The sequence below is a fragment of the Metarhizium robertsii genome (genome assembly GCF_000187425.2).
Source record: "Metarhizium robertsii ARSEF 23 chromosome Unknown MAA_Scf_36, whole genome shotgun sequence".
NCBI classification, from domain to species: domain Eukaryota; kingdom Fungi; phylum Ascomycota; class Sordariomycetes; order Hypocreales; family Clavicipitaceae; genus Metarhizium; species Metarhizium robertsii.
The window spans coordinates 1-25,607 of record NW_011942178.1 but is presented as its reverse complement, the minus strand read 5'-3'; the positions used below and the strand labels follow the sequence as shown (position 1 = coordinate 25,607).

At 50.9% G+C, this 25,607-nt stretch overlaps 6 protein-coding genes across 6 annotated transcripts; 2 read left to right on the top strand and 4 right to left on the bottom strand.

Moving 5' to 3' along the window:
• Positions 1-622: 622 nt before the first annotated feature.
• On the top strand, positions 623-3,328 carry MAA_10400 (SET domain protein; the record flags this gene model as incomplete). The annotated part of the gene is made up of 1 exon (XM_007828398.1): positions 623-3,328. The coding sequence occupies one exon, from the start codon at positions 623-625 to the stop codon at positions 3,326-3,328; it is 2,706 nt and encodes a 901-aa protein (XP_007826589.1).
• Positions 3,329-4,259: 931 nt separating this feature from the next.
• On the bottom strand, positions 4,260-5,675 carry MAA_10399 (UDP-N-acetylglucosamine:dolichyl phosphate N-acetylglucosamine-1-phosphate transferase; the record flags this gene model as incomplete). Its single annotated transcript, XM_007828397.1, has 1 exon — positions 4,260-5,675. The coding sequence occupies one exon, from the start codon at positions 5,673-5,675 to the stop codon at positions 4,260-4,262; it is 1,416 nt and encodes a 471-aa protein (XP_007826588.1).
• Positions 5,676-7,398: 1,723 nt separating this feature from the next.
• MAA_10398 (transglutaminase-like superfamily protein) lies at positions 7,399-9,540 on the bottom strand (the record flags this gene model as incomplete). Its single annotated transcript, XM_007828396.1, has 1 exon — positions 7,399-9,540. The coding sequence occupies one exon, from the start codon at positions 9,538-9,540 to the stop codon at positions 7,399-7,401; it is 2,142 nt and encodes a 713-aa protein (XP_007826587.1).
• A 1,539-nt stretch (positions 9,541-11,079) lies between these two features.
• Positions 11,080-14,485, top strand: MAA_10397 (F-box domain-containing protein; the record flags this gene model as incomplete). Its single annotated transcript, XM_007828395.2, has 4 exons — positions 11,080-11,196; positions 11,346-11,686; positions 11,784-13,947; positions 14,018-14,485. The coding sequence occupies 4 exons, from the start codon at positions 11,080-11,082 to the stop codon at positions 14,483-14,485; spliced, it is 3,090 nt and encodes a 1,029-aa protein (XP_007826586.2).
• A 1,313-nt stretch (positions 14,486-15,798) lies between these two features.
• Positions 15,799-17,675, bottom strand: MAA_10396 (uncharacterized protein; the record flags this gene model as incomplete). Its single annotated transcript, XM_007828394.1, has 2 exons — positions 15,799-16,301; positions 16,352-17,675. 2 exons carry the CDS (start codon positions 17,673-17,675, stop codon positions 15,799-15,801), a joined length of 1,827 nt encoding a protein of 608 aa, XP_007826585.1.
• Positions 17,676-20,549: 2,874 nt separating this feature from the next.
• On the bottom strand, positions 20,550-23,633 carry MAA_10395 (Reverse transcriptase; the record flags this gene model as incomplete). The annotated part of the gene is made up of 1 exon (XM_007828393.1): positions 20,550-23,633. One exon carries the CDS (start codon positions 23,631-23,633, stop codon positions 20,550-20,552), a length of 3,084 nt encoding a protein of 1,027 aa, XP_007826584.1.
• Positions 23,634-25,607: the final 1,974 nt, after the last annotated feature.

Here is a 25,607-nt window from a genome sequence, read left to right as displayed (position 1 = left end):
TTCATCGCCCCTTCGTTTCTTCGACTGAACGACGCGATTCACTACATTAGACCACTCTCGATTTGCTTGGCCACTACTTCTGGCCCTGCTTCTCGCTTTTCTTTTGTTATATTCGCTACTGCGCAACTGTCTGCCTCCACGCGCCACAACCCGCCGCGCTCCGTCATCTCCAAGTCCGTCCTGACGCTTCTTCCACGGCTTTGGTGAAGAGACTTTCACTGCTTTCCAAACGTACCACCCTCTTTCGACTCGTCGAATAAAGGTTGGTTTCTGGCTTTAGACAACGGAAACTCTGGTCGGCTCGATTGATTTTTCGTTCCGATCAGCCGTGGCGTCGCTACCCTTCCGCAGCCGCTCTGCGCCCGACGCTCTTTCCATCTTCAATTCGCTGTGCACACTCGACAACTCCTTCGATCGTCGGCAGTCTGATCGCAAAGAGATAATCTCACCCCTTTTTAGGCGCCAGGCTATATAAACCTCACGTTCGGGGTTCCGTCCTCTGACAACACCACGGGCGCGCCTCTTTGCACAGCGGCGTCATGCCCTCAAGACTGCGACCTTAATTTTCTGCTTCGCACTCACGCCTTTCGCCGCCAACTCCTCGTGAGATCTCCTTCAGATTATGACAGACACGCCCGCGCCGCCGTCGACGCAGGCACCACTTCCCAGTCAGACCGTTCCACCTGCGCCCGTGGATACGGTTGTCAAAGATGACCCGACCATTGCCCCGACCGTGGAGCAGACGGAGGAAGAGCCTTACACCATCAAGTGTATCTGCAACTTCTCTGACGATGACGGAAACACAATCTACTGCGAGACGTGCGATACTTGGCAGCACATTGACTGCTTCTATCCTAACAACAGAGATGAGGCTATCCGAGAGGACTTTGCTCACTCTTGTGCAGAATGCAAGCCACGACCCCTAGATCGACAAAAAGCCATCGAGCGAACCCTTCGACTGCGAAATGCCAACAATATTTTAGAAGCACAGAAGGAACCCCTGGACAAGAAGACGAAGCGACCTCCGACCAAGGGCGCCAGAAAGAAACCGAAGCCTAACGACCTACAATTAAATGGCCACCTTGAAAACGGCAAACTAGCCAGCCCCCCTCCCCCTTCCTCGAAGAAAGCGAAATCCGCACACCGCCCTTCGCACTCTGTCAGTTCCCAGCCGTCGAAGCGAAGCCCTTCGTACGGTCAAAACTCGCGATCGAATCCCGCCCATCCTCCCAGTCCCGCCACAACGCCCCCTGATCTCCCCAATGATTTTCAGATTCATCACTACTCCGCTGGATTTTACTCCCTCTATAATGAGCAAGAGGTCCCCGATACACATAATAATGCCTTTGCCAGTCTAGCTATCCCCACAGCACTTTCACGATGGTTGCGAGATCCCGATACGATGAAGCAAGAGGTGGGCAGGACCCGTGCAGAAGTCTTTCAAGATGAGCCACCCAACGTGGATCAGATGAGGCCAAAGCTAGAGGTAAATGATACCACCCGATCAGTGGAGCCTGGAACAACCCTTCGATGGCGCTGTATCGAATCGACAACAGCAATCGAAAAGGATGTTGCTTTAATCGAGCTGAATGGCGAAATTGGCTTTCAAAAGGACTATTGCGCTAATCCTGTCAACCTCTGGGCTGACCTCTCTTGCCCGCTCCCTTTTGTCTTCTTCCACCCTAGTTTACCGCTGTACATCGACACCAGAAAAGAAGGCTCTCTGGCGAGATATGTGCGGAGGAGCTGCAAGCCAAATGCTCAGCTGGACACGTATTTGTCTGGGGGGTCAGAATACCACTTTTGGCTTGTCAGCGACCGATATATCCCTGCCAAGGAACAAATTACATTACCTTGGGATTTCCGACTGGAAAAGAGTGTGCGGGACAGGTGGCTTCATTTACTGGGATTGAGCGATGACGACTCTGCGGCCCAGGACGAGCCAGAGTTGGACTCGGCTGAATATACAGCCATTTCTAACTGGATCGACCGAATATTATCTGAATACGGTGGCTGTGCCTGCGATCTGGAGAATAATTGTGCCTTTGCCCGTTTTCATCGGCACTATATTTTTGGCAGAAATCAAAGCAAAGGTGGAAAGAAGAAGTCTCGAAAGCCCCGTAATCACACTATCTCGCCCACTAGCACTGGTCACGCTACCAATAGCAGAGCTGCCAGTGAGGGAAATATTGACGAAGGAGCCGATGATGTCAAAGCTGAAGGAGGGTCGCGCAGTAAAACTCCAAGTCGTGACCGCACGCCAGTTGGGTCTTTCGATCAACTTGGAATACTAACTGAGCCAACGGATAGAGACAAGAGGAAAGTAGCCATGGTGGAAGATTCATTCCGTCGAATGGAACAACAGCAACCGCCAAGGAAAAAGAAGCGCGTCTCTGATGGGACAACGTCCTCATCGAAATCAAAGTCAAGGAATGGTTCAGCGGGTCCACCTGGGCAGTACGTTGACGCAGGTACATCTCGCAGCAAGTCTGGCTCACCGGCTACCGGAAGGTCGCCAAGCATCGGATATCCAAAGGCATCGGGCAAGCCTTGTCCATCTACATCGGGCTCCAGGCAGACTTCGGCAGGTCCCCGCGCAATGTATTGCGATGCAGCCGTACAAACAGACCCCGTCGAGGGCCATTGGATAAGCGAATCCTGCAACCCAACGCCGATCAAGAAGAAAATCATCTCGCTTTCGAAGAGATTGATGAACAACCGACGCCAAAGTCTAATCACTGAGGAGGAGAGGAAAAGAAGTTGTTTGACAAGCCAATCATGCAGTGTCTCAGCTATGGAGCTGGACTCGCCTATCAGCGAACATCGACCCTCGGTCGCTAGCACTGGCTCTGATGTAACATCACCGACGTCGCACACGACCGATACCAATATGGCTGAAATACCTCAGAGTATAGTATTGAATGGCACGACGATAGAAACGAGCAAGATGAAAGTGCTAGATCTTCGTGTACAGTTGCCTCCAGTACCTGCGTTTGACAGTACGGGGCTAGCTGCGTCAACTACGGCTACTCCTCTTTCAGCAGCAAGTTCTGCGGCGCTATCCCCGTTTGGAACTACAAGCGCCTCCAATTCTTTTGCTGTAGGGTCGATCAATGGTATCGCGGCAGCCCCGAGTCCTGTCAAAAAGAAATTGAGCCTCAGCGATTACAAGAGTCGACTAAACAAGGCGGCAGGCAAAGTCGCGGGAGGATCAACTCTCTTGAAACCAGGCCTCGCCAGTCCTGAGGATGTTCAGGTGGAAATGACGATGGACCCTCAGCCATTGGACAAGACCGATGACCCAACACCAGCAGTGAATGGGGCCTGATTTTGTATAAGGAATGTGTATGATGTATACTTGTTTATCGCTGACGATGCGGGTTTTGCTGTTTTAAATGCCAGATAGTCATGCAGACGGATTCATAGTGTTGCAGGCAAGCCCACCCAAAACTGGAGGGAGGAATACACTTGGCCGTCAAAACACCAAAGTAGTTTGGAGCTCACGAAAACTTTGTTTTATTTCACTTTTTTGGGCTGGGGTGGGGTTGGGGTGTATCGACTGGATTTTTATTATCGAACACGGCGTTAACAGAGAAAGAGAAATAGGATGAAATCGGCGTTGATTTGGACAAGGGGGACAAAGGGGTTCATGGGAGTGGTTATTTGGATGACTCAACAAATACAGCGATGATGCACTTTGCGCGTCTGTATAGATGACCAAGTGTCTGCGGATCGCGGTGTTTTTTTTCTTGAAATGGTGGGAAAAGGTCGTATTCATTTCGAGAGAAGGGGCGTTTATTGGGCGCACTGACACATGGCTGGCTTGTCTTTTTTCCCCTTTTTTTTCTTCTTATAATATCCCTTTTCTACTCTGTGTATTTGTATGTCTTACTGTGCGTACTGGAAGTTTCTGCGTGCGAGTAAGGAGGAGGAACGCCTGACACTACCTAGGTAGTTGAGATGAATGGATCGATCTATGGATGACAACATCCAACCACTCCTACATGATGGGTTCATGGTGCATATGTGGTGAATTTTTTCTTCTTGAATTTCGCTACGCAGGTGTATCAGTGATCGCTGGAACACGCTCGTTGGCAAATGCTGTTCACTCGGAAGTAGGACATTGGCATGGTTCCTTCTATATATCCGAGTTCATTTTACGGGTATCAATTCAGCTATGTAGAGTAGGCGATAGCATTTCATAAAGCTCCATGTTCTCCTTCGCCTAGTAGAGATATGCGGCCAGCCAAATGCTCTATCTAATACGCAGTGGTACCCCAGTTATCTTCCTTAAAGACCAGCAGGGCCAGCTTGTGCCTTACAAACAAACCAAACAGTCCCATAAGCAGCTGCAGCAACGTAATTTCCGTCGCCAGTCTATCTTCTCGCAAGGGACCCCTCCACACCAGCCACAGATTCAAAATGGTAAAGTTGCTGGTTTCCACAAAACTGCCCTTTTCGTCAACAGTCACCTTCAGGAGGTGCAGTTTCCCGAGGAGGCGTAGTCCCTGTGCTACCAGAGGGTGCGGTTGGCGGTCGGGGCTCCACGGAGTCACGGACGGTTCCATGAGACCTGTTCGGGCGCTGAATTTGGGGAGGCGGTGACGCGGGCAGGGAACCAGTCCAAAGATTTGCGGTACCGAGTAAGCAAAGTTGAAGAATTGGGGGATGAGGAGGAGGCCAAGGGTTTTGGAGAAATGGCCCTGGATGCCGACGACGGCAAAGACCATGCCCGAGAAGTAGCAATATGTGTCGCCGACAAATACCTTTGCGGGATACCAGTTGTGGTGGAGGAGTGCGGCGGACACGCCTATCCAGGGGAGGAGGAAGTAGAGCGAGAACAAGTGCGAGTCGGTGGCCGGGTGCGGGTAGGGCGTGAACAGGTACAGGCAGTCGTTGAAGGCGATGAGGGCGGCGATGACAAGGCATTGGGATACCTCGATGCCGTTTATGCCGGCAAGCATGTTGATGCTTTGCGGGCAGAACATGGCTATGCAAGCCATGTAGACGTAGTACAGGGGACCGAGGTCGAATAATTCTCCAATGTAGGGTTGTAGTTGGACAGGGATGACGATGGAGGTGACGTTGAAGTCGACAAAGTATACGACCAGCAGGGGGATGCTGGCGAGACCTGGAATCCACCACTTGTGCCGCCATCGAATGTCGAACAGATCGTCGCCGATCCCAAGCAGCGCAATGGTCTGGAGAGATATGATGGCACCCAGATAGGAAGCAAGCTTGTTGTGTGGGAAGCGGTGGAGGAAGCGGCCGTGGTCGACATGTTCCTGCTCCAGAACAACATCGCGATTACCGCCGCCAGACGTGGCGGCGACGATGTCCTTGTAGAAGGGGAACGGAATGAATACGATGACGGTAAGGAGGTAGACAGCGGCGCAGACGGCCCCCATACACTCGGGGATCTCGATGCGGGTTGACTTGCTGAGGTCGCGACCGCGGAAGCCTGCGCGCATGAAGGTTGGGCCGAGCCAGCGGATCATGGCGTAGCAGAGACTGAAGGCGATGATGGAGAGGGCCAGCGAGGCGATGAGGGGTTCGCCATCGCCTTGGAAGGTATTGAGGAGGACGGAGAGCGAGGCGCCGCTGAGTATGAGGAGGGTGAGAGTTTCGGAGCGGGAGAGGGATGTTGGCGAGTTGGGAGGCGACGAGGTGCGCATCTTGCAGACGGTGGTTCGTGGGTCTGTGGTGTCGAGGTTATGGCATTGTTGCCAATTGGCGTCGTATGACTTGTTTCGGAGAGTATTTGTGGCTGTAGATGGTAGAAAATAAGGTAAAAAAAAAGAAAGAGACTGTGATGAAGTGGTAAGAGTGCCAGGTGCAAGATTGAGCACTCGAGTGTTCTTGAACAGAAGAACAGGATGGGAAACTTGAAGCTGCGAGTTTAATATGACGATGCAGCTGCCACGGTGGCTTTGGCAGGTGGCTTTGGCAGGCGGGGCTAATTAACGCGGTTACATGCTACACGTGTTAATTAAGCTGAAAGATACACGGAGTAACGAACCTTCGACTCCACTCGAGTCTCCGTCCTATTTCCACGTACCTATCTAGTAGGTCGCCAGGTACGCCGGGATACAGGAAAAGGTCAATTGCTGAGTACGTCAAATTGTATGCCATCCCCCCCCCTCTTGTTATATGAAGAGCAAAGATCGAGTCTGACTTTTGGTAGAAGACCGGGTTGTGGTGCTGTGGTCGTGAGGAGAACACTCTCATCAGTTCAGTCCCATGTCCGCCTATTCCTTGTGTTTTCGACGGCAGACAAGTCGGCATTCTCTTCAAGTCCTACGATCATGAGGCTACCCTATCTATCTCGGGGGCATCGTCATCACCCGAATACCTTTGCCCAGGCACAGACGCAAAAGCCTATTGTCTAGGTGCGGTAGTCAAGACGGGAGTCTCCTTGTGCGCTTGTGCCTGTGCCCAAAAGCGACTTGACATCTTTGCCACGTGGAGCCTACATCCAGGGGCACGGTCGATGTAGCATATTATAAGGAAACGTGAACTAAGATGTTAATATGTTTACAGGGAGAGCCGTGGATGGATAGTACTGCTCTGGAGGCTACCCGAACAGCGCTTCTATTACAGTTGGAAACCGTCATACAGACCAGTTGTTCGCCAATACAGACCTGCCAAACGCCAGCCATCTCGGGAAAATATAGAGGGCAACACGGTGCTCGGCACCACCAAGGGAAAAGAAAGAAAGAAAGAGAGACAGAAAGAAAAGCACCAAGCGGAAGACGCTGCCCAACCCAAGATGATTTCAATACCAAAAGAACGCGTGCCAAGCCCATGGGCGCCCGGAGACAGCCCAACATTCTAGGTAACATCTGCGAGGAGACACCATGGTACCCGGCACAAAAGACGTAGTGCAGATGCCACGACGCTCGCAGATGCGCCCTGCGGACATTGTCCACCTGCGGCGTTAATGAATATGCTGGTTAAGCCGTTTGTTGGGCGGCTTGGGGGGCAGGGGCCGTCCTGAGCTGCAAAGCTGCTACATGAACCCCGATGCGCCGCCTCTGACCAAGAACCAGATCCTCGTGGATGGACTCGTGCGCCCGTTCAAGATGCCCTCCACCTCGGCCATCATCTTCTGCGTTTTCCTGTATAATAGCGTTCTGGGCAGTCGGATTGCGTGGGCCTGGATCGTGGCGTTGGGGCATGAATTACTATACACGTTTAATATGCGGCCACGTGTATTGAATAGTACACATTGCGGGTGACAAACCCTATTGGAATGTTTTCAAAGTCAGCTCGTGAAACGAAGACTTAGGTGTATTAATGCTAGTTAGCCCATTGGCCTTGACGCCATGCGTGCATACTGTCCGTAGACCCAATCAATACTTTGTCTGTAGCCACTTGAGAGAAGCTGTTCGTAACTCGTTATACCAAGTTCCACTTGGCGATGTAAGACCATGACATGCCGACCCTCCCCCTCTTCGACTCAAACTCCTCCGGTGTGACACCGCGAGCGTCCCTATTATCCATCGTCTCGAGCTTCAGAATCTCTACCGATTGTCCCGGAGCTCCAAGATCTCGAGCCTTGACATCTACCCAGTTCCAGTATCCGTTGGTCTCAGTTGGGATAATCTCATCTTTGCGTCCGTCGAGTCCATGGATACTGAGCAAGAACAGGGCAGGCTTCCCCAGCCCGGCCTTCTCTGATGTCCAGTGCTCACAAACTTTGGAGAATTGGAATCGTACGACTTGCCCGCTATGAACCGATACATCGCGACCCTTTGGCTCCACAGATTCCTCTGCAATGCCCTCACTATTTCCAGTGCCGTACCATTGGTGTGGCTCCCCATCCAGGCCTCCAGTGTAATATTCTTCCCAGGAAATCGTGCGTCCGTCACTCCTGTATTGAAGTCGGGAGTCCTGAGGGAAGTGGCGAAGGCCAAATTTTTCGTTGCTCAGGGTGAACTCGCGCGGAGAGAACTCCTTCTTGTACAGATTCGCCGCCGAGCAGATGTGCCCAGCTCCCCAGCAAGCGTCGATGAGCTTCCAGAAGCCACCATCCACCCTGACAGCGTTCCAGGCGTGCCCGTCCGGTTTTGCCGGAGGCGGTCGCTCACCCTTCTTCAATGGCGTATGGCCAAAGCCCTTTCCGTGACCTCCAACAACTGCGCACTCCAACCCCGCTCTATTGGCCACAGCCTTGAACGTTTCTGCGTAGCCTTGACATACTGCCAAACCACTGAATATAGTGTCCTCCACGGACATGTGCCTCACGTTGTTGCTAAAGAAAGACACTGTGTCGTAGGATATGTTGTGATGGCACCATGTAAAAATTGCCCTGGCTTTATCGTCGTATGACGGGAAAGGCCCACATAAGCCACGAGCAAGATGGCCAACAGGGTCCCTATGAGGCAAAGATTGTCTCGGGAACTGTGCTGCCACAGTATCTGGTCCACTCCAATCTCGACACACCCAGCACCCGGTAGTACTGTCCCCTTTACTATCCCCGTTTGATGCACCGGTCGCGGCCTCGGACGACGCGGCGTGAATCTGCGCTGCAGAAGGTCTCGACGACAGAGGCACCGGCGGGGGTGCATCGTCCCTGGTAGCCTCGGCACTGGCAGATGATCTGGAAGGAAGCTGTGGCCGTTGCATTGGAATGGGCGGAGCTTTGATTGATTTCCCGCTAGAAAAGCCCTTGATGGTGCCAAAGGGACGTTTGGGAGGTGCTGGTTTTGTTTCTTCAACTTCAACCGCTGAACTTGTTTGTGCTGGTGCTGGACTTGGAGATTTGGCTGGCCTTGACGGCAACGGCGGTGGCAAGCTGGGCCGAGCAGGGGGGGCCGGGGATGAAGTGTTGCTGACGGCTCGGGCCTCCTGTGCTTTGGCAGCCTGCTTGGCTCTGTAATCCCTAGCGGCCGCGTCTTTTGCAGCGATTTCTTGAGCAGCGGCATCTTTTGCCCTGGCTTCGAGGTCTCGTTTCGAAGGGGGGAGAGGTGGGAGACTTGCCGCATCGCAGGTAGCAGGGGCCATTATTTTTCGTGGAGCGCTTCCACTGGACGTGTAGCTAATATTGGACGAGGTCGTCCGCACCAATGACGAGGTAGATAGCGTAGAATGCTGAGAAATCTCGGAGGAAGCTGAGTTGCGACGGGGAGAAAGATATGCCGTCGACTGAGCTGAGGTCCTCCGAGGCAGGGCCGGGGGAGTCTGAGAGGTTGCTGGCCGTCCTGGCAATGGTGGAGGGCCGCCACCAGGCTTTGTGACCAAAGAGTCATTGCTTGCGACGGAAGTTTGAGTGTCTCTTCGAGGCAAGGGAGGCGGCGCGTTCCCTCTCACAGGTCTGGTGGGAATGGATGGATGAGAGTGCCCGCTGGCGGTAGCAGATGCCGGGCTTGGAGCAGGCTCACTTCTTGCCGGACTTTTTGTTCGCACGGGAGGCGCTGGAGGAGGGGCTCGCTTGCGTGGCAAGTCGGTGGTGCCATTGCCATTAAAGTTTTTCTGCTTATTGAGGGCGGCGATCCTCTCGGCGAGAGTATTGAACTGAGGTTCCTCTGTATCTGCCATTTTGCAGACGGTAGACCAATGGCTGAGCCAGCCCGCGCGTATTGGGGGGGAGGGAAGAGAATTGTCGGATTCGAGGGAGATCGGGATGGCCAAGATGGATGTATAATATATAGACACTTGTTGACTGGGCGTATTCCGCTACCGAGGATTAGACTGACATGGGGCCCTGCAGGATATGAAGTGGACAGGTTGTGTGCTCCAACGTCGTCGATTTGGACGGACAAGGGGCGTCTCTCGTTTGCAAGCGTCAAGTTCATCGGCGATGTCGAAAACAGAAACAGCCACGTGCATGATTCGCCAGTCCTGGGTGACTCAGGCAGTTGTCGAGGGGACCAGAGGGCGACGAAGAAAATGGGTAGGACGGCACATTCCCAGGCGTTTTTGCGAGGTGTATTTGCGCCCTCGTCCTCCCGACGTCCTCTTCAAGCAAGTCGGGAGGTTTGGTGAGTGGTTTCCAGACGACCTGATGATGGTTGGTCGTCTGCACAGCCCAGTGGGGTTGGATCGTCGGCGCGGTGGAGGAGCGGCTCCTTGTTTACATGTGGCTGCGGCTGCGGCTGTGATGCCATGGTTATGCTTTGACCGGCACAAAAAACCCCCTTGGTACCAGGTTTACAAAGAGACAGCATCGCCGTGCCTCTCGGTTCACGCCTCCAGTATTGACGTACAATTATATGTTGTTTGTGCCATTCTTAATTGGCCAAACGTTCGACACGTTTTGACTACCCTACAGCGCAGCTTGTTTCAAAGTTGAGCAAGGCGCAACCGCGATACAGCGAGACACGTGCGCTCCGCGGAACGGACCCCGATCCGGGAGTTTGTCATGGACTATGATCAGCAAAACTGTTGCAGGCCATTGGTCATGTTTCCTTTTTTTTTTTTTTTTGGACATTCGAGGACGAGCCAAGTGAGATCTTCAGGTCCGCAACAAACTTGATGCCATTGACGGATTGCACGTGCCCCACCGACACATTGGAGCACCTGCCCAGGCGTCGCGGCCAACGCTCCAGTTGCGCCCCGCCGGAGGCGTGAGTGGAGACGGGCAAGGGCCATGGGCCAACAGGCATGCGACCTCCTTGCCTGCATTGTGTGGGCGATGTGCCCAGGCGCGAGCCCGGTAAAGTGCATGCATTGACGGACACTGCTTTAACTCGAGGCCGGGGGTGGGTCGACTGACCATTAGTACGAAGTACATGTACCGACCAGACCCTCTTTGTTTCTCCTCAAATTCGTTTCGAACAGACTGCTCTGAGCTTGCGTAGCCGACTTCCACAACATCTGCACGAGGCTTGTCTTTCGTCTCCGTCCCCTGATATAGCTGCTTCCGCGCACACATCCGTCACTTCTGCTGGCGTCGCAAGCACGGCTTGTTCTGTCGCATCTGCGTCTGCGTCTGCGTCGCCAGCGTCTCGGCTTGGCCACCGGCTCACGACTGGCGTCTGACCCTACCCATTGACTGCTGCTGTATCGCCAACCTCGCGCAGCTGCCCCTCGAACGCCGGTTCCTGCACTCCGCCTCGTGCCCCAATCTCGGGTATCATGGCGACGACTACAACCGGCGGCGAGGCTGCAGCGGCCGCGGCTTCCCAAGCTTCCAGGACGTCCATCACAATTCTCGACCTGCCCGCCGAAACCCAGCAGGAAATTGTTTCCCATGTACGTGGCCTCCCATTGCACTCGGCCTTGAAGCACCTCGATACTTTGGCCCCGGCACATTCCATCCAGACACCGTGCTTTTTGTCCGTCTTCGGGGACTATTATCCGTTGGTGGGGTCCTTTTGCTGACAGACTTGTCATCGGGATAGTGCTCCCAGGGTGATCTCATTTGTCTAGCCTTGGTGTCTAGACGGTTCCGTGAGCTGGCAGCAGCCCAGCTCTATCGCAGCTTCCACATCATTTTCCCCGATGACGACGATATCAACATTGAATCCCCGATTGACGGGCTGGCTGGTGGCCTGGATACCTTCACCACCAGCGAATATAACTATGCTCAACACCTGCTGGACCTCTCGATGGACACTTTGAGTGCCGGCGTCAAAGGAGAGCATTCGTATCAACCTTACCTATACAGCGCAAGCTGCGGCAAATTCCTCAATACATTGCTGTACCTGACGTTGAAGCGAGCACATTCCTTGGAGTCCTTTCGGTGAGTCGCCACCCCCTGGCGTATGGTGCTACAGTATTTCACCTAGACCGATGGATGTGTGTTAGATATGCTGACTGTTGCCACCATGAATGAACAGCTGGAATATTCGCGTTGAGCTTAGTAGACCCGTGTACGCACAGCTCCACCGCATCAGATCTCTCAAGAGATTACATCTTCGGATGCAGGCGGGAGATTCGTATTATACGCCACCGCCTCCCCTGCCTGTATCTATTGACACTCAACCTCATCACCAGCCAAATGGCCACTGGCCTGATGCGATCCTTCCTCTACAACCACTTGGGCCACCCATACCAACCTCTTTGCAACCACCTGGGAGTCCGCCTCCTGGCCCACCACCCGCTCTATTACCGCCTTCGTCCAGGCCGACCCCCAAAAGCAAGTTAGGCAAAAGAGGCTCGGATAACAAGGAGCCATTGACCCTGTCAGGTTTCAAGTCACTCAAGACCTTGTCTGTGCTGGACATTGACAATCTTGATATCCTGTCTGAACTCAGAACTTGTGTCAAAAACTGCTTTTCCACTATCAAGGAACTCCAGCTGTCCTTGTCCGATTCCTTGGCACAGCAGGCGCGAAGACCACTGGCAGATTCGGATGCTGACGATTCAGACGTTGATGATGAATACCAGGTTGTTCCAACATCAGAAAATGCCACTAGTAGCTATGACACCACCGGCCCAGCAAAGGTCTTTCGAGCTCAAGAAGAGAGAAAGATACAAGAAGTAATTCTGAACAAAGTCTTTGACCTCGAAGAACCTCATTTGCTCAAGAAATCACCGATCCAACTTAGTGCATCATTAAACCTCCAACCAAAGTCTGAGGCAAACACTCAAGAATCAAAGGCTACACGGGGTGACCCTCGTGAAGAGTACATTTCATCGATTCGAACAGTATCTACTAGGCTCATGGCAGCTATGCATGGTTCTAGAGATTTTTCCATTTCTCAACAAGAAATCCTTGATACAATTGAAAAGGCCTCGCGAAAATACGTGGAATCAGATGTGACGGGTGAGAATTCAACAAATAATGGGAGCGGCACGGTCAATGAGGCCGAAGAATCGACGTCGCTGAAGCCGGAATCCACAGCCGACATGCCGAGGGCAGGTCCAAGTGCCGACATTGATCAAAACGAAAACCCCCATCATAATGCCCCTATTGCCAGTGAAGATTTTTGTCAGCACCAGCTGATTGATAATCCGCCGTCCAGCGGGGCTCAGGGATCTCGAAACGAAGGGGAACTCTCTCCCGATGATATCGATATTGAGCATTTGGAAACTCTAGATGAACACATTGACGAATTCGAGGATCAGCAGCCTACAGAATTCTCCGCATCGCAAACTTTTGCGCTGCGACAAGGCCCAAGTGGACAACACGGTGAGTCCTGCAGCAATTCGGGAACTACATCAAAGCAGAACCTTCGAACGATGATGCCCAATCAATGTCATATCGGTGCAGAATCCAGGCCCAGAAAAACAGACCGTACAGCAATCACTGAAAAGCTGGCACAACTGCGCCGATTGGTTTTCGAGGCAGGGCAAAGAGTTTTGGAAATTCGTGATGAGAGGGGCAGTGAGAGCAGTTCTACTGTTGCCAACGCCCTAGACTCGGAACTTGCACTTCTCACCCGAGGCGCAATAGAAGTGTCTAATGAGATCAGGATCCTTGAGTCTGAAATCGAAGACCTCTTGGATGCGCCCAGCATTCAGAAAGGGAAGAATTTGAAGCAGAATATGGACACGTATGCACGCAAGACGAGGGGAATGTCCATTGAAACTCTGAAAATTTGCCTCATCCCCGTCAAGGCGTCTGTTTTGTCGCAAGCTATTGATGTGGCATGCATTAAAGAATTGACCCTCATTAATGTTGGAAACCAAGCGCCTATTTGGTCTATGCTCACGAAAGAGCACAAGTTCCGCCCGATTGCTTTGCGGAGTGTTTTTACTGACCATGTTTCCGCCTCATTCTTGACGTGCATGGCACAGCTTCCACAACTAGACGATCTATTTATGCTGGAGCGAAGTCTCAAGCACAAACCCGAAAGCTTTGCGACCCGTACCACTACATCAATCGATCAGATTCGCCGGTTGGTGCTCAAAAAGCACATGCCAACTCTCAAAAGACTTATGATCAAAGACGAATCCAATGGACCAAACTGGGACACCAATGTAAAGACGATGATACTTATATGCACCCGAGGTGCAAACCTGGAAGAACTTGCATTGAGCATGAACATTCACACTGTGGTAAGTTCGGGTGCTCACATTTTAAGAATTTCTATTGCCTGTGAATACAAGAGTAACTGACAACTCGTAGCATGCGTTTGTGCAGTACTTTTCGGGCCTCATCAATCTGCGGGCAATTAATATTCTTCACTTCAAGAACAGTGATACCTGTATCTGGGTCATGCGGGAATTACTGCGATTCATTGTCGACAATCTTTCCCACCACCCCGAACTGAAGTTGGAGTGGATAGCCATGGAAGATGACCGAGTCGATCGAGTAGTGCGGCCATCGGAGTGTTCTGCAGATTCCTCTTCTCAGGAGCCAATGAAGAGGACAAAGAACAAGGGAAAAGACAAAGCTCACGTTCCCGCCAATGGTAGCTCGTCGCAAGAATACCCTGTATTTCCTCTAGAGGGCTTAGATTCTGAAAGCGAAAGCGAGGACGAAGGCATGGACAGCGGATCTCGACTGAGGTACAAAACGGTTGGCCCTCTACCATTTTATGATGTGTGGGGAGTGAAAATATTTGAAAAGGAAATCCGTAGCGGAAGGCTGTAGACTTGTGGGGTGAATATGCGAATATGGGAGTACAAGGTAGTCTAGGCGTACCTGGGACTTTAGTGATGGGCATCTCATGGCAATGGATAGCAATACTTGGGTTACAATTATGACGCACAATGACATGCAGGGAACGACTCAGGCTTTTGGGGATTGTATTGTGACATGGCGAATGGAGTATTTTTGATCTGGAGCAACACGTACAGCTCGATATCGCGGCGTGCAAAGAGAATCGCCTAGTAGTACATAACTTAGATATCCCCAGCAAATACCCGCTTGCTTTTCCAGGTCACCCCCATTCTACTAGTCCCACGAAGTTCTTGTCCTGCCAAGTCCCAATTTGGCGAAGTGAGGGCCGCTTCTGATAGTTTTGACAGACGTGGGAACATGTAACGTTTCACAGTCGCATGTCCCGAGGGAAGCTGTATGCCGCGAGCCCCGTCTGTATCGCGGCATCGAGCCATGACGGATGAACAATGAGATCGTATTTCCCAGCCCCGACGCGACTCGTCCCCAATGAAGCTCCGGGGCAAAACCCGCCTTGCGGTAGGTGCACCTGATGCCTGTAAGTAATGGGATGGCTGTAGTTGTAGCCCAGCCGGGCGAGCTGAGAAGCGGTCGAGATGCCCGAGGGATGCCGACTGCCATCGTGCCGCCCCCCCCGGCATTCGACTTGGTCCCATGTTGAAGAAGCTGTTACCAAAAAGTGCAGCGCCCTCATCAGACAAGTTTATTGGTTGTGCCATGGTGGCTCCTATCCGGTCGAATCAATATGGTGCGGTGGTATGTGGTTGAGGGGGGAGGGAGGTCTCGCCGACATTCAAGGAGTCCACATGGTGTTGGTCTCGTAGGTCTTGCTTGATGTAGTGCTTGCACGGGTATTTAAACAGATTTAAAAATAAATAAAAATAAAGATAAAAGAAGCATGGTGGTAAAATTAAAAAGACGTAAGCTACACTAGAATTATACAGGTGAACGTCTATTCCAACTAGGACCGAGGGGGTATCACGTGTTTAGGAAACGGGGTATGCGTACTCATGTGCCTTGCTCGAAGAGAAAGGACACCAGATGCATGCCCTTTTCTTGCAAGTCCATCCGAATCTGCTCGGCGAGATTACTGCAGGGACGCCCAAGGTTGGGTTTCCTGTCCATATGACTACCTACCTATACCTAGGTAGGTAGTCATGTCCTGCAGCTGTCCTCTGCCACTTTCCTACTCTTCTACGCTCCAATTTTGCTCTTGCTTGAATGCAGCGCCTTCCGACCGTGTGCGAGCATCCTTGGAGCCTGCGGGGTTTCCCGCCTGATGAGTTCTAGTCATCGTTTTCGCCTCCGTCGTATGAGCGTGCATCCTCTTCGGCCTCTGAATCGTCGCCGGGAGGTGATTCGCCATCGCTGTCCCCCTCGTCGTTACTCGTGGCAGCGTCATCCTCGTCGTCACTCGTGTCAGTGCTATCTGCAACAAGATCATCCTCGTTTGTATCTGGCTCCACGTCGTTAATGACATCATATAGATCGACGGCTTCAACTTGGTCCAATTCTGTATCCGAATTGAAAAACTCGGGCAAAATGTTCTCTGCCAAAAGATCCGTCCACGACGGTAGTGGGTGAGGTAAATCGAAGAATTGGGCAGGCTGGTCAACAAATGCCCCGGCGGCTGCCTCAAACCTTTCTAGGCCAGGGGGGAAACAGCGAAATTGCCTGTACAAAGGAGTTTCATCCCAAGGGTTGGGCCCTATTTCGAAGGCACACTCGATGAGCTCATGCTTATTGCCCGCTATAGCGTCTACCATGTCCGGAAAGCCGTCGAAAGAATCTGTAACTGGTGTCAGTGAAGCTCGACACTACCATGGACTGTCCACTTACACCCTCCTTTATGAGACCTTATCAAAGATATATCTACCGTGGGGTGTTGTTCTTCCACTGCACTCCACGAAGCCTCGAGTACCCTCTGCCACGTCGCATCACGCTGGATTATGTCCCGAAACAAGCGAGTGGCTAGCTGCGGTGCAGGGTCTCCGTCCAAAACCAATTTAAAGGAGCGCCGTGGCATCCCCGAACGGACCAGTTCCAGCGCTTCCATGGCCCAGCGAGAAAACACGCGCGTTATTCTATGACTGGCAAGCCTCGCACCATTTGCAGACTCTTCTCTACCAGTATGCTCGGGATGTGTAAAATATTGCCACTCAAGCTCTGGAGCCCAGATCAGAATGCAGCTATCTGCGTATGTTGTTTGTAAAAGAGTTCTCCATATATTTACACGACGCTCGACATAGAGGCAGGGGTTTTCTTGGCAAAAGGGTATTAGTCCTAGAGCATGGCATTCTGGGAATGCAACGCTATGAGAAGTCTCATGAAGGCAAATGCGTCGTAGTTGCATTCTAAGCTGTTTCGGACACTGCGAGAGAAATCGTACAGCCTTGGATGCAGCAGAGAACCTGTATTTCCCCTGAGTGAACTGCCGCGTGCCGTCTGCATCGAGGTGAGGCTTTAGCCAGTATCGGTAACCTTGTCGTCGGACCATCCTGGCTTTACCAAACATTCTCGCAAAGTCTTTTCTGGATGGATTATAATGCCAAGGCCAAAACTCTTGAGACACCGCATATGCCCTCTCCGCATCAGAATAAGAAAGCATGGAATGAGTCTTTGGGATTGAGCCCTGCTTCACTGCGAGTCCAAAGGTCCGCCACCCCGCTCTGAGGAAGACGGAAACTGGAATGGCAAAGTCCTCCGCGATGCTAAGTTGAAGGTCGCCGTACGTGTCAGGGAGATCGTCAATGGCAGCAAAAACTGGTCGCATGGGAGGAAATTCTCCGACCACCTCATCTTCGATATCTTGCGTGAAGTCAACCCCGCCGTCTTGGTCAGGTGAAAGAAACTCAACGAGGCGAACTAGGGAGATGGCCATTGTCGCGTCAAAACGAGCGGCTGAGATGCGCTCCTCGTCTGAATATTCTACTTTAAAATGCAACGTATTGCGACTAAGCGCGAGGCCGCTCATCTCTCGGGCAATCTGCTTGCATGTGAGCTGCAGGGCATAGTCGTGCTTCTGATTACCGGTCGCAGCGACAAGCTTATTGGTTCGGGGATTGACGACGTAGCCTCCATCTACGTCGACGTAGGCATTGTAGACGGCGTGTCGGATCTCGGGCGGCAGATCGAGGAAATGCAGCGGCGGGCGGGGTGCCATGGTGGCAGGGGCAGAAGCGGCCGGTCAGGATGCGTTGGTAATGAATGGCTCAGAACAAGAAGGACCTGGGGTAATGGCGGAAAAGATGTGCGAGGGAGGAAAAGCCAGACATGGATAAAGCATTGCAAACTGCGCAAGAAGAGGTCGGCTGGCGGCTTGTGTAGTATATATGCGTCGATTGATGGCAAAAAGTGTGGGCTACAGGTGTGGGGACCAAAGAAATAAAGTTGAACCAATGACCAGTCCGGCGAAGTGAGTCACAGCCCGATGTGGTGTCTGATGTGCGTGCACCAACCGGACGATGTGGCTTGCAATGCGAGGAATTCCTGCTCGAGACGTGTCAACTACAAGCAAACATGCACACAGGACGAGGACGGTTCATGGCAGGGTTGCATTTTCTTTTTTTTCGTTTGACTCGTCCCTAGGCTCTACGCACCATCTTTTTAGCCATGAAATGGCCCATAGAGACCCGCTTACCTAAGAAAATTGTACCAGACGGCGGAGACATGGAATCTCTGCGAGGCACTTCGCAACTAAAGAGATACTAAAAAATAAACTCCTAGAGGGTCAATTTGCTTGGCACACCCACCTGGCGTAATCACCGCGTTCAGCTGTGGCTGGACCTAATCAACCGCCAGTGTCAAGATAACCTTTGTCGTAAAATGTAGAGCTATTTATAACTTGAAAATAACGTAAAAATCCGTGTATTTCCGCCTTCATATAGCTTCAATTGATATAACCGATTTGACGACTGGCCCGGGTTTTCACCAAGGCGCCATCGTACAGACACCTCGGCGAGATTACCATACATAAATCCGCAAGGGTCTGTCTCGGTAGGCTGATGTTGAGCACCCTCGCCTGTGGCGAGCACACGCGAGGGTGCTCAACATGAACCCGTGCTCCCATAAACGAAGGATTATATAGAGCCCAGGGGCGCGAGGGACTGAAATCGTATTGTTATTAGTGATACAATGTTGGGCTGCTGGGAGTCGCTCAAGGAATGAATAAACCCACCAACGTTTTCAGCGTGGTACAACGCCTACTTGAATATTAATTATTGGTTGTTTCGCTCTGTAGTCAAATGAAATTACACGCATAATACTAGTATCGTGCAAGCGTAAAATCTAAAACAGTATTGGGCTGTACCAGGCCAAGGACAGTAGGAGACTAGAAAAGTAGACCATCTCTATGAGCTATTAGTACTTGACTTTAGAATTAAAAGGTTATGCGACACATACGTACACGCATCGTGACGCGTCAGACGTACCAGCGCAATTGGTGCCGCGCCGTGGCCCGCTAGTCGCGGCCACCTCGCGATAGCTTCAGCTACTGTCATGTAGTCAAACCTTGTATGTTGTCGCTAGTAAAAAATTAATAATCTATATAACAGATAAAATCACCATTCACTTGCCGTAAACCTACTGACTTCGCGGCCGTGACTCACGCCGAGTCACGCCGAAAACCTAAAATGCCCACACACGCAGTATATATCTGCAAGGTCTGCCCTGAACCGAGATAAGCGCATATAACATCTCAAGAGGAAACAAAATCTTGACCCACCTCTCCCGCATTCCGAGTCGATCCTGCATCCAAGTCATCTGCCCTATGTCAACGGTGAAATTTAGTGACCCATCAAGTACAAGGGGTATAGAAACATAACATACTCTTCTGCTATCAAGACCCTGCCACAACTGCACATTAGCATCAGTAAAATATCTGTCATCGGCGGATGCTAAGATTAACAGGTAAAAAATCTATTATCAGCAAATACTAAGATTAACAGTACTAACACAACCAATCGTGAGTCGCTGCTCCTACACACACACATCTCCCACAAGCACTGCAACCGCTCGCTAGGCTGTTAGTAGACTATTTCTTTGCGCGACATGTTCAGGGAGAAGGGCTTACCTTGCTGACATCCACCACAGCTATCTACAAACTATTGTGCACAAAGTACAGACCTGTCAACGTGAGCCCTTGCGGAACAAGATTGACTGGACCGGCTCACCAACAACAACAAGATGACCTTCTGCAAATGTTAGCCTGGGCGAGTATAAAATTGATTTCATGACAAATCAACGACGCAAGGGCTAGGCTTCAGGCACCATGGACAATAATTAAACTTACCAAGCATGACAAGCTACCAAACCTATCAGCGACACCGCGTCAAAAGTGAGACAATACTCCAGCTGGAGTGGAAGGAGTCTTGGACTTACAAGCCCAACACCTGGGAACACGTTAACAGATGGGGTCAATACCATATGGGGTCGCACGCCAACTTACAAGTAGGTTGCCTATTGCAACCTTCAAGGGTCAAAGCTAACAAGGCCCAGTGGGCAACGCAGCTATCAACGGATTGGAAGCCCTCCGCAACAGAAGGGATGCCTGCCTTAAGGCCAAAAATCCTGATTTTGCGGAAATCAAAGAGGTCATAAAGATGATCAGGAATTTAGAAAAAAAGGCCTCCAAAAACGCTAAACCAAAGCGTAGCACCAAGGAAGCTATAAAACTGGCCACAAAAAGGGCCAACACGGCTAGCAAAGCCAAGGCCAAAGAGGCCAAAAAGGCCAAAAAGGCCTACAAGGCCAAAGCTGCCAAATAAATCTGTATTGGCGGTTTTACCTCTTCCGGAGGGGACAAATAGCTTTGTCCGCGAAGTAAACAATAGGTAAAATGGGGCGCAATTCGTATCGTAGGTAATTGTATTGATAATTTGGTTCTGCCTACACATATACATGAGTTCCACACCAAGTTGTCATTCGTCTTACCATTGTCTTTTATGCGGCGTACGCAGTTCCCCTCAACAGAAACTCACCCCAACACCGGTGTCAACATGATCGGTGGCAAGCAGGCCAGACCTCAACCAACGGCAAGTCAACGGCCACGCTTTACGGAGGCACCGCCCCCCTGTTTGGAGGGTTGGCTGGTAGGGGGCGGTTTCTTTCCCGAAAACTGCTCTATGTTGAAGTACTTGAGCGCAAAATTAGCCGCCTGGAGAGGATGGTTTTCCAACAGCCGGCCCGTATCGCTCTCCCCAGTCTCCGACTGTAGCTGGTCCCGGGCCTCAACCATGGTCTGATGTGTGCATCGTTCAAAATAGTGTTTGACGGTCTCGTCGGCGTTACAACCAAGGCGACATCTGGGCAGGATGTTGTGATTGACCATGCTGACATACTTTGAAAGGCCGATGAAGCCTGTGCGGCAATGGAGCAAGATGGAGCACTGCTTGCGATTGAGCTTTTTATAGCGTTCCAAGTGCTTGGCGCTCCAGTCTCCCTTCAGAGCAAAGTTGTGCAGACTAAAGTCGGATTTATATTTGGCTTGGTAGGCTTTCCAGGCGGTGGCTGAACAATGGTGGAGCTGTTTTTTGGCCTCGTTTTTAATAGCCTGCGTGCGATCTTTTTCGTATTTACCGTCTTCCCACGCCCCGGGTTTCTTTTTTGGATCGTGCTTTTTCTCGAATCGCTCCCTGGCAGCGTCCAACAGCGGCTGGGCTTCCTTGGCAATTGCCCAAAGCGCCCCTTTCTCGACACCTTGCGGGTCTCCGTGGAACATGGCCATGTGTACCGATGTGGCATTTAATGCATAATGCTCAAGGGCCTTGTAGTAAATCATGTCCGACAGCTTGTGCAAAAAGAGCTCCTTGTATATGACCATGTGTGGCGAGGTTCTGAAGGCGCCCGCTATGAACCGCAGGCACCGCTGCTGCCACTTATCCAGATCATGGAGAAGGGTGGCGCTAATGTGCATGTGGGGATAATCCTTCTCAATCCGTGGTCTGAAACCCCAGGCCGGAGTAGCGTAGGCGAGGATGCTTTGCACCATGGCAACATACATCCGACGCATATTACCAAGATTATGCCCCCGTACCGACGAAGACGTCCACTGCAAACGCTGCCTCGCCTTTTCCGCCTTCTCTAGGACGCTCTCCACTTGTGGCTTCCATGAGAGTGTGTGATCGACCTTCACGCCGAGGATCTTGAGCCACTCCTTCTCGAAGAGTTTTGCATCCGGGGGAAGACCTTCGATGTTCGGCCTTTCCCTGACTTGTGCCTGGTTGGTTCTCCCCCCCTCAGGATATACAAAGTTCATAAAGTTGTATTTTTCGGGACCGAACTTGACAGAGTGCGCTTCAGCCCAATCAATCAGCCTCTGATGTGCGATTTCCAGAATTCGACAGTTTTCCCTATAACTTTTTGAAGCAACCAGAATATAGGTATCATCCACAAAAGCAATAAACTGGACGTCAAACCCCTCGAATCCTTCGAGGGGTCCGAGAGGTTCGAGGAGAGGTGCGGCAAAGATGAGGAACAGAATGGGCGACAGGCAACTTCCTTGTGGAAGGCCCCCATTCTCATAGAATTCTTGAGGCCCGTGGCCGGGGATGAGGAGAGTGGTTTTGCGGTCACACAGAAAAGAATGAATGCATCTGACAATGTATAAAGGGATGCCCTTGGACACCAGGGCTTTGATGAGTGCGTCGCGGTCCACGCGTGGATATGCACCCGAGATATCGAGTCCCAAAATGCTGGCGAAGCGTCTCATCAATCGTCTTTGTCTACGATTGGGTTCTTCCCATCTCCATGCATTTTGAACAAAACATGCGATGGCTTGCAAAGCCAAAGTTGTAGACCTGCCAGGTAGACCGCCAAATTGCATCAAAGGCAACGGATTTCTTGGATCATCAGAACAATACATTTTGTGTATCTTGATCAATCTGTTTGCAATCATCTTTTCAAACAGCTTTCCAATGCTTGACAGTAACGAGATGGGGCGATAGGCCTTGGGATCGTTTGCCTCTTTCCCTTCCTTGAAAAAGAGGATGGACTTTGACTTTTTAAGGTACTTTGGGAAGTATCCTAGCTGGCCGCACGCTTTGAATAACGCTTCTAAATACGGAGTGATGATGTCTTTTGCCATCTTCAGCGCTTCGTTTGCGATATCATCGCTTCCCGAGGACTTGCGTTTCGGCAGGATGCTAATGAGACGCCCAACCTCGCCTTCCTCGCAGAAGTGGAAGTCTGCTTCGTCAAGGGATGTATGTGGTGCTTCGTACGTCTCCACTGGAAGGGGATCGACTGCTGTCGATCTGTCGAGCTTGCCTGGGCCGTAGATGGCTTTACCATACATGTCGGCCTTTGCCTCGGGGGTGGATGCTTTCTCGCCCTCGCACTCAAAGTCCGGGGTGAAAGACTGTACGACAGGTTTGGACCGGTCTTTCGGCCACCTCGCCGTTTGCCAAATTCCCCACAGCCTGGGTGTTGCGGTGGCATTTGGATGAGGCGTTGGTTTTGGGGGTTCATGCTGGTAGCTATCGCGACTCGGTACGCATTGTTGGATCACGTCCTCCAAGCCAGAGGTGAATGCCGCAAGTGAATCGTCGATTTCGCTTCGTTTTTTCAACGGCATGAGGCGCACCCGTTCCGTCAATCTTTTGGCGTCAGCCCGGTACTTCTTCGTGTCTGTTTGGTTCCAAAGCCTAAAGATGTTGACGTCGACCCTCGGCGTGGCATCAATCAAAGTTTCACAAACGCGATGATCGCTTTCGTCGAAGCCGGTGACTTGCAGAACAGACCAGACTGGCTCTGGGCTACACCATGCTTTGCCAACAAAGACGAGGTCCAAAGTTGATTCATACGGGTTGTCTTTGGACTTGGTATATGTCGCGGTCCCAGGCTTGACGCACATCATCATGCCCGCTTCTTGGGTTTTGTCGGCGAGTTTCTTGGCAGCGAGACTGACCTTTTCTGGCTTAATCGAAGGACCTGACCACAGCTCGTGATGGAGATTGAAGTCTCCAATCAAGATGTCATTATCGCCGCAGCAGTGCATGGTCAGCTCTTGAAAGAAGGCTGTGGTACCGGCCTGTGTCTTATTATAGACGTTGTGAATTCTCATGGGTCCGTCTGGCGTTTCGAGATTCAGCGAAGCCACCATGCCTCCTCCCCAGTCCGGCATTGTTACGCGCCAATCTTCCTTGGGGATATTTTTTGCGACCAAGAAGGCAACTTTGTTATTGACAAGGGGTGGACCAAGGCCTTTTTTCTTTGATGGCTCAGCCTGTTTCTTGGCTCCTCCCCTCTTACGTTTTAGCGACTGGGAAATGCGTCAATGTTAGTTTGATACATCACGTCTAGAGTTTCACTACAACTTGTAGCTGAGGGGACAAACTTTTTTCAAAGGTTTTGCATTTCTGTGCATCACATGATTGTCGTCAAGTACTGGTCCGGTTCGCTCGACATAGACGTTGTAATGGCGCTTAACTAGCCTAGATGGGTAGACGAGGTTATCGGGCACAAAGTCTTGAATTGCGATGATTCGCCAGGGCATTGTCATATGTCGTAAGTGTTTGCAGAAAGAGTCCCAACGCGCCCCCGAATTCATCAGATTGACCTGCGCTACGCTCAACAGTACTCTCTCCTCCTTCATACCATTAGTTTCATTGGCTACATTTAGCCGTCTTTTCATGGGGTGTCCTCACAGTTGCGGGAGCCGCATTTTTTCCAGACTGCTGCATTCCGATATACGGGCAATGAATATCGATATAGTTGGGCGATCCATGACGGATGGCCAGGGCCTTGTTCGCGAGTGGGAAAAGCGTCTGCTGGAACTGACGCTAGGAGCAGATGTAGTTTGAAGACTGGATAATGAGAGATGAAGCGTCGAGAGTGATGGATAGCGAGAGCGATGGCTCCATGGACTAAAGGTGGTCTATAAATACAAGAATTCGGTGAGGTCTGAAGGCCTGAGGCAGCCATTGCTGCGCCCGACTTCGGGCCTTGCCATGTCTTCCTCGTTGTTGTGTACGGAGTGAGTGTGCGATTCTCGGAATGGAGGTAAAGTTTTCACATCCGTTTTCGTCTCTGGTCTGTGTACTCGGTACGGAGTAGTAGTCGAACTCCTATCATCTTTTCCATTTGACAGGGGAGTTATCAACAGGGTCTGATGCCAACAAACGAGTGGTCTTAGGCGTACAATACAACCCCTGAATTATTAACAAAAAGATACTTAGCCCCGCTTCTAACCGCAATTTATATTATTTAACAGGTATAATATTCTGGGCCTATTAAGCCTGATAGGCAGGTACTGGTAGATTAGCAGGGGATTAGGCTCTATTAAAAGGGACTTTTTTTAATATAGAATTTATATAATTATTTATGTACCTATATGTAATTTAATATAAGCTACTTAATATTTAATTGGTTTAACCTACCCATGTCAGGTATCTGCGTGACAATAGTTCAGGGGTTGTATTGTAGGCAAAGCGGCCCATGAATGACCAATTGTGTTGGTCTGCCTTGGTCTCCACGATGAACGCACAGACGGTATATTTCTTGTTCTTTTACTCCTATCCTTTAGCTTGGTACAGTCTCATACCATACAACTTCCCGATGATGGAACTTGCCGCTGAGTGGGCAGATCGGTGAATACTCGGTCAATAAAATCCTTTCATCATTTCCTGAATGATGCATAATGCTTGCTTTTCTTGAAGACATGGCCTCATTCCCTCTGGTGTGTTAAGGCTGCAGTGGGGTCACAGGCTACTTAACACCCCTGTAGGCAGCTAGCAACCTCGGATGACTTTAATATCACCTTAAATTTCAACCTATTATAATAACCTTTACTATTATATAGTTTACCAGTATTTAATATATATACCCCCTAAGTCTGGCTTCTTATTGGATACACATCCCTACCAATGCCTTAGTAGAGCCTTAACACACCAGAGGGATTTTAACAGCCTGGACCATGCTTAGCTGATTAATTATAAAGGCTGTAAATAAAGTAATAGTAGCTTAGGCTGTTTATACAAGACTAGCTTTACTAAAATAGCTAGTTTAAGACTAGCCCTGCTTTTTTAATAAGCCTTATTAGCTAATACTTTTTTTATAAACTACTTATATAAATAATATAATTATTAAATAATTAATT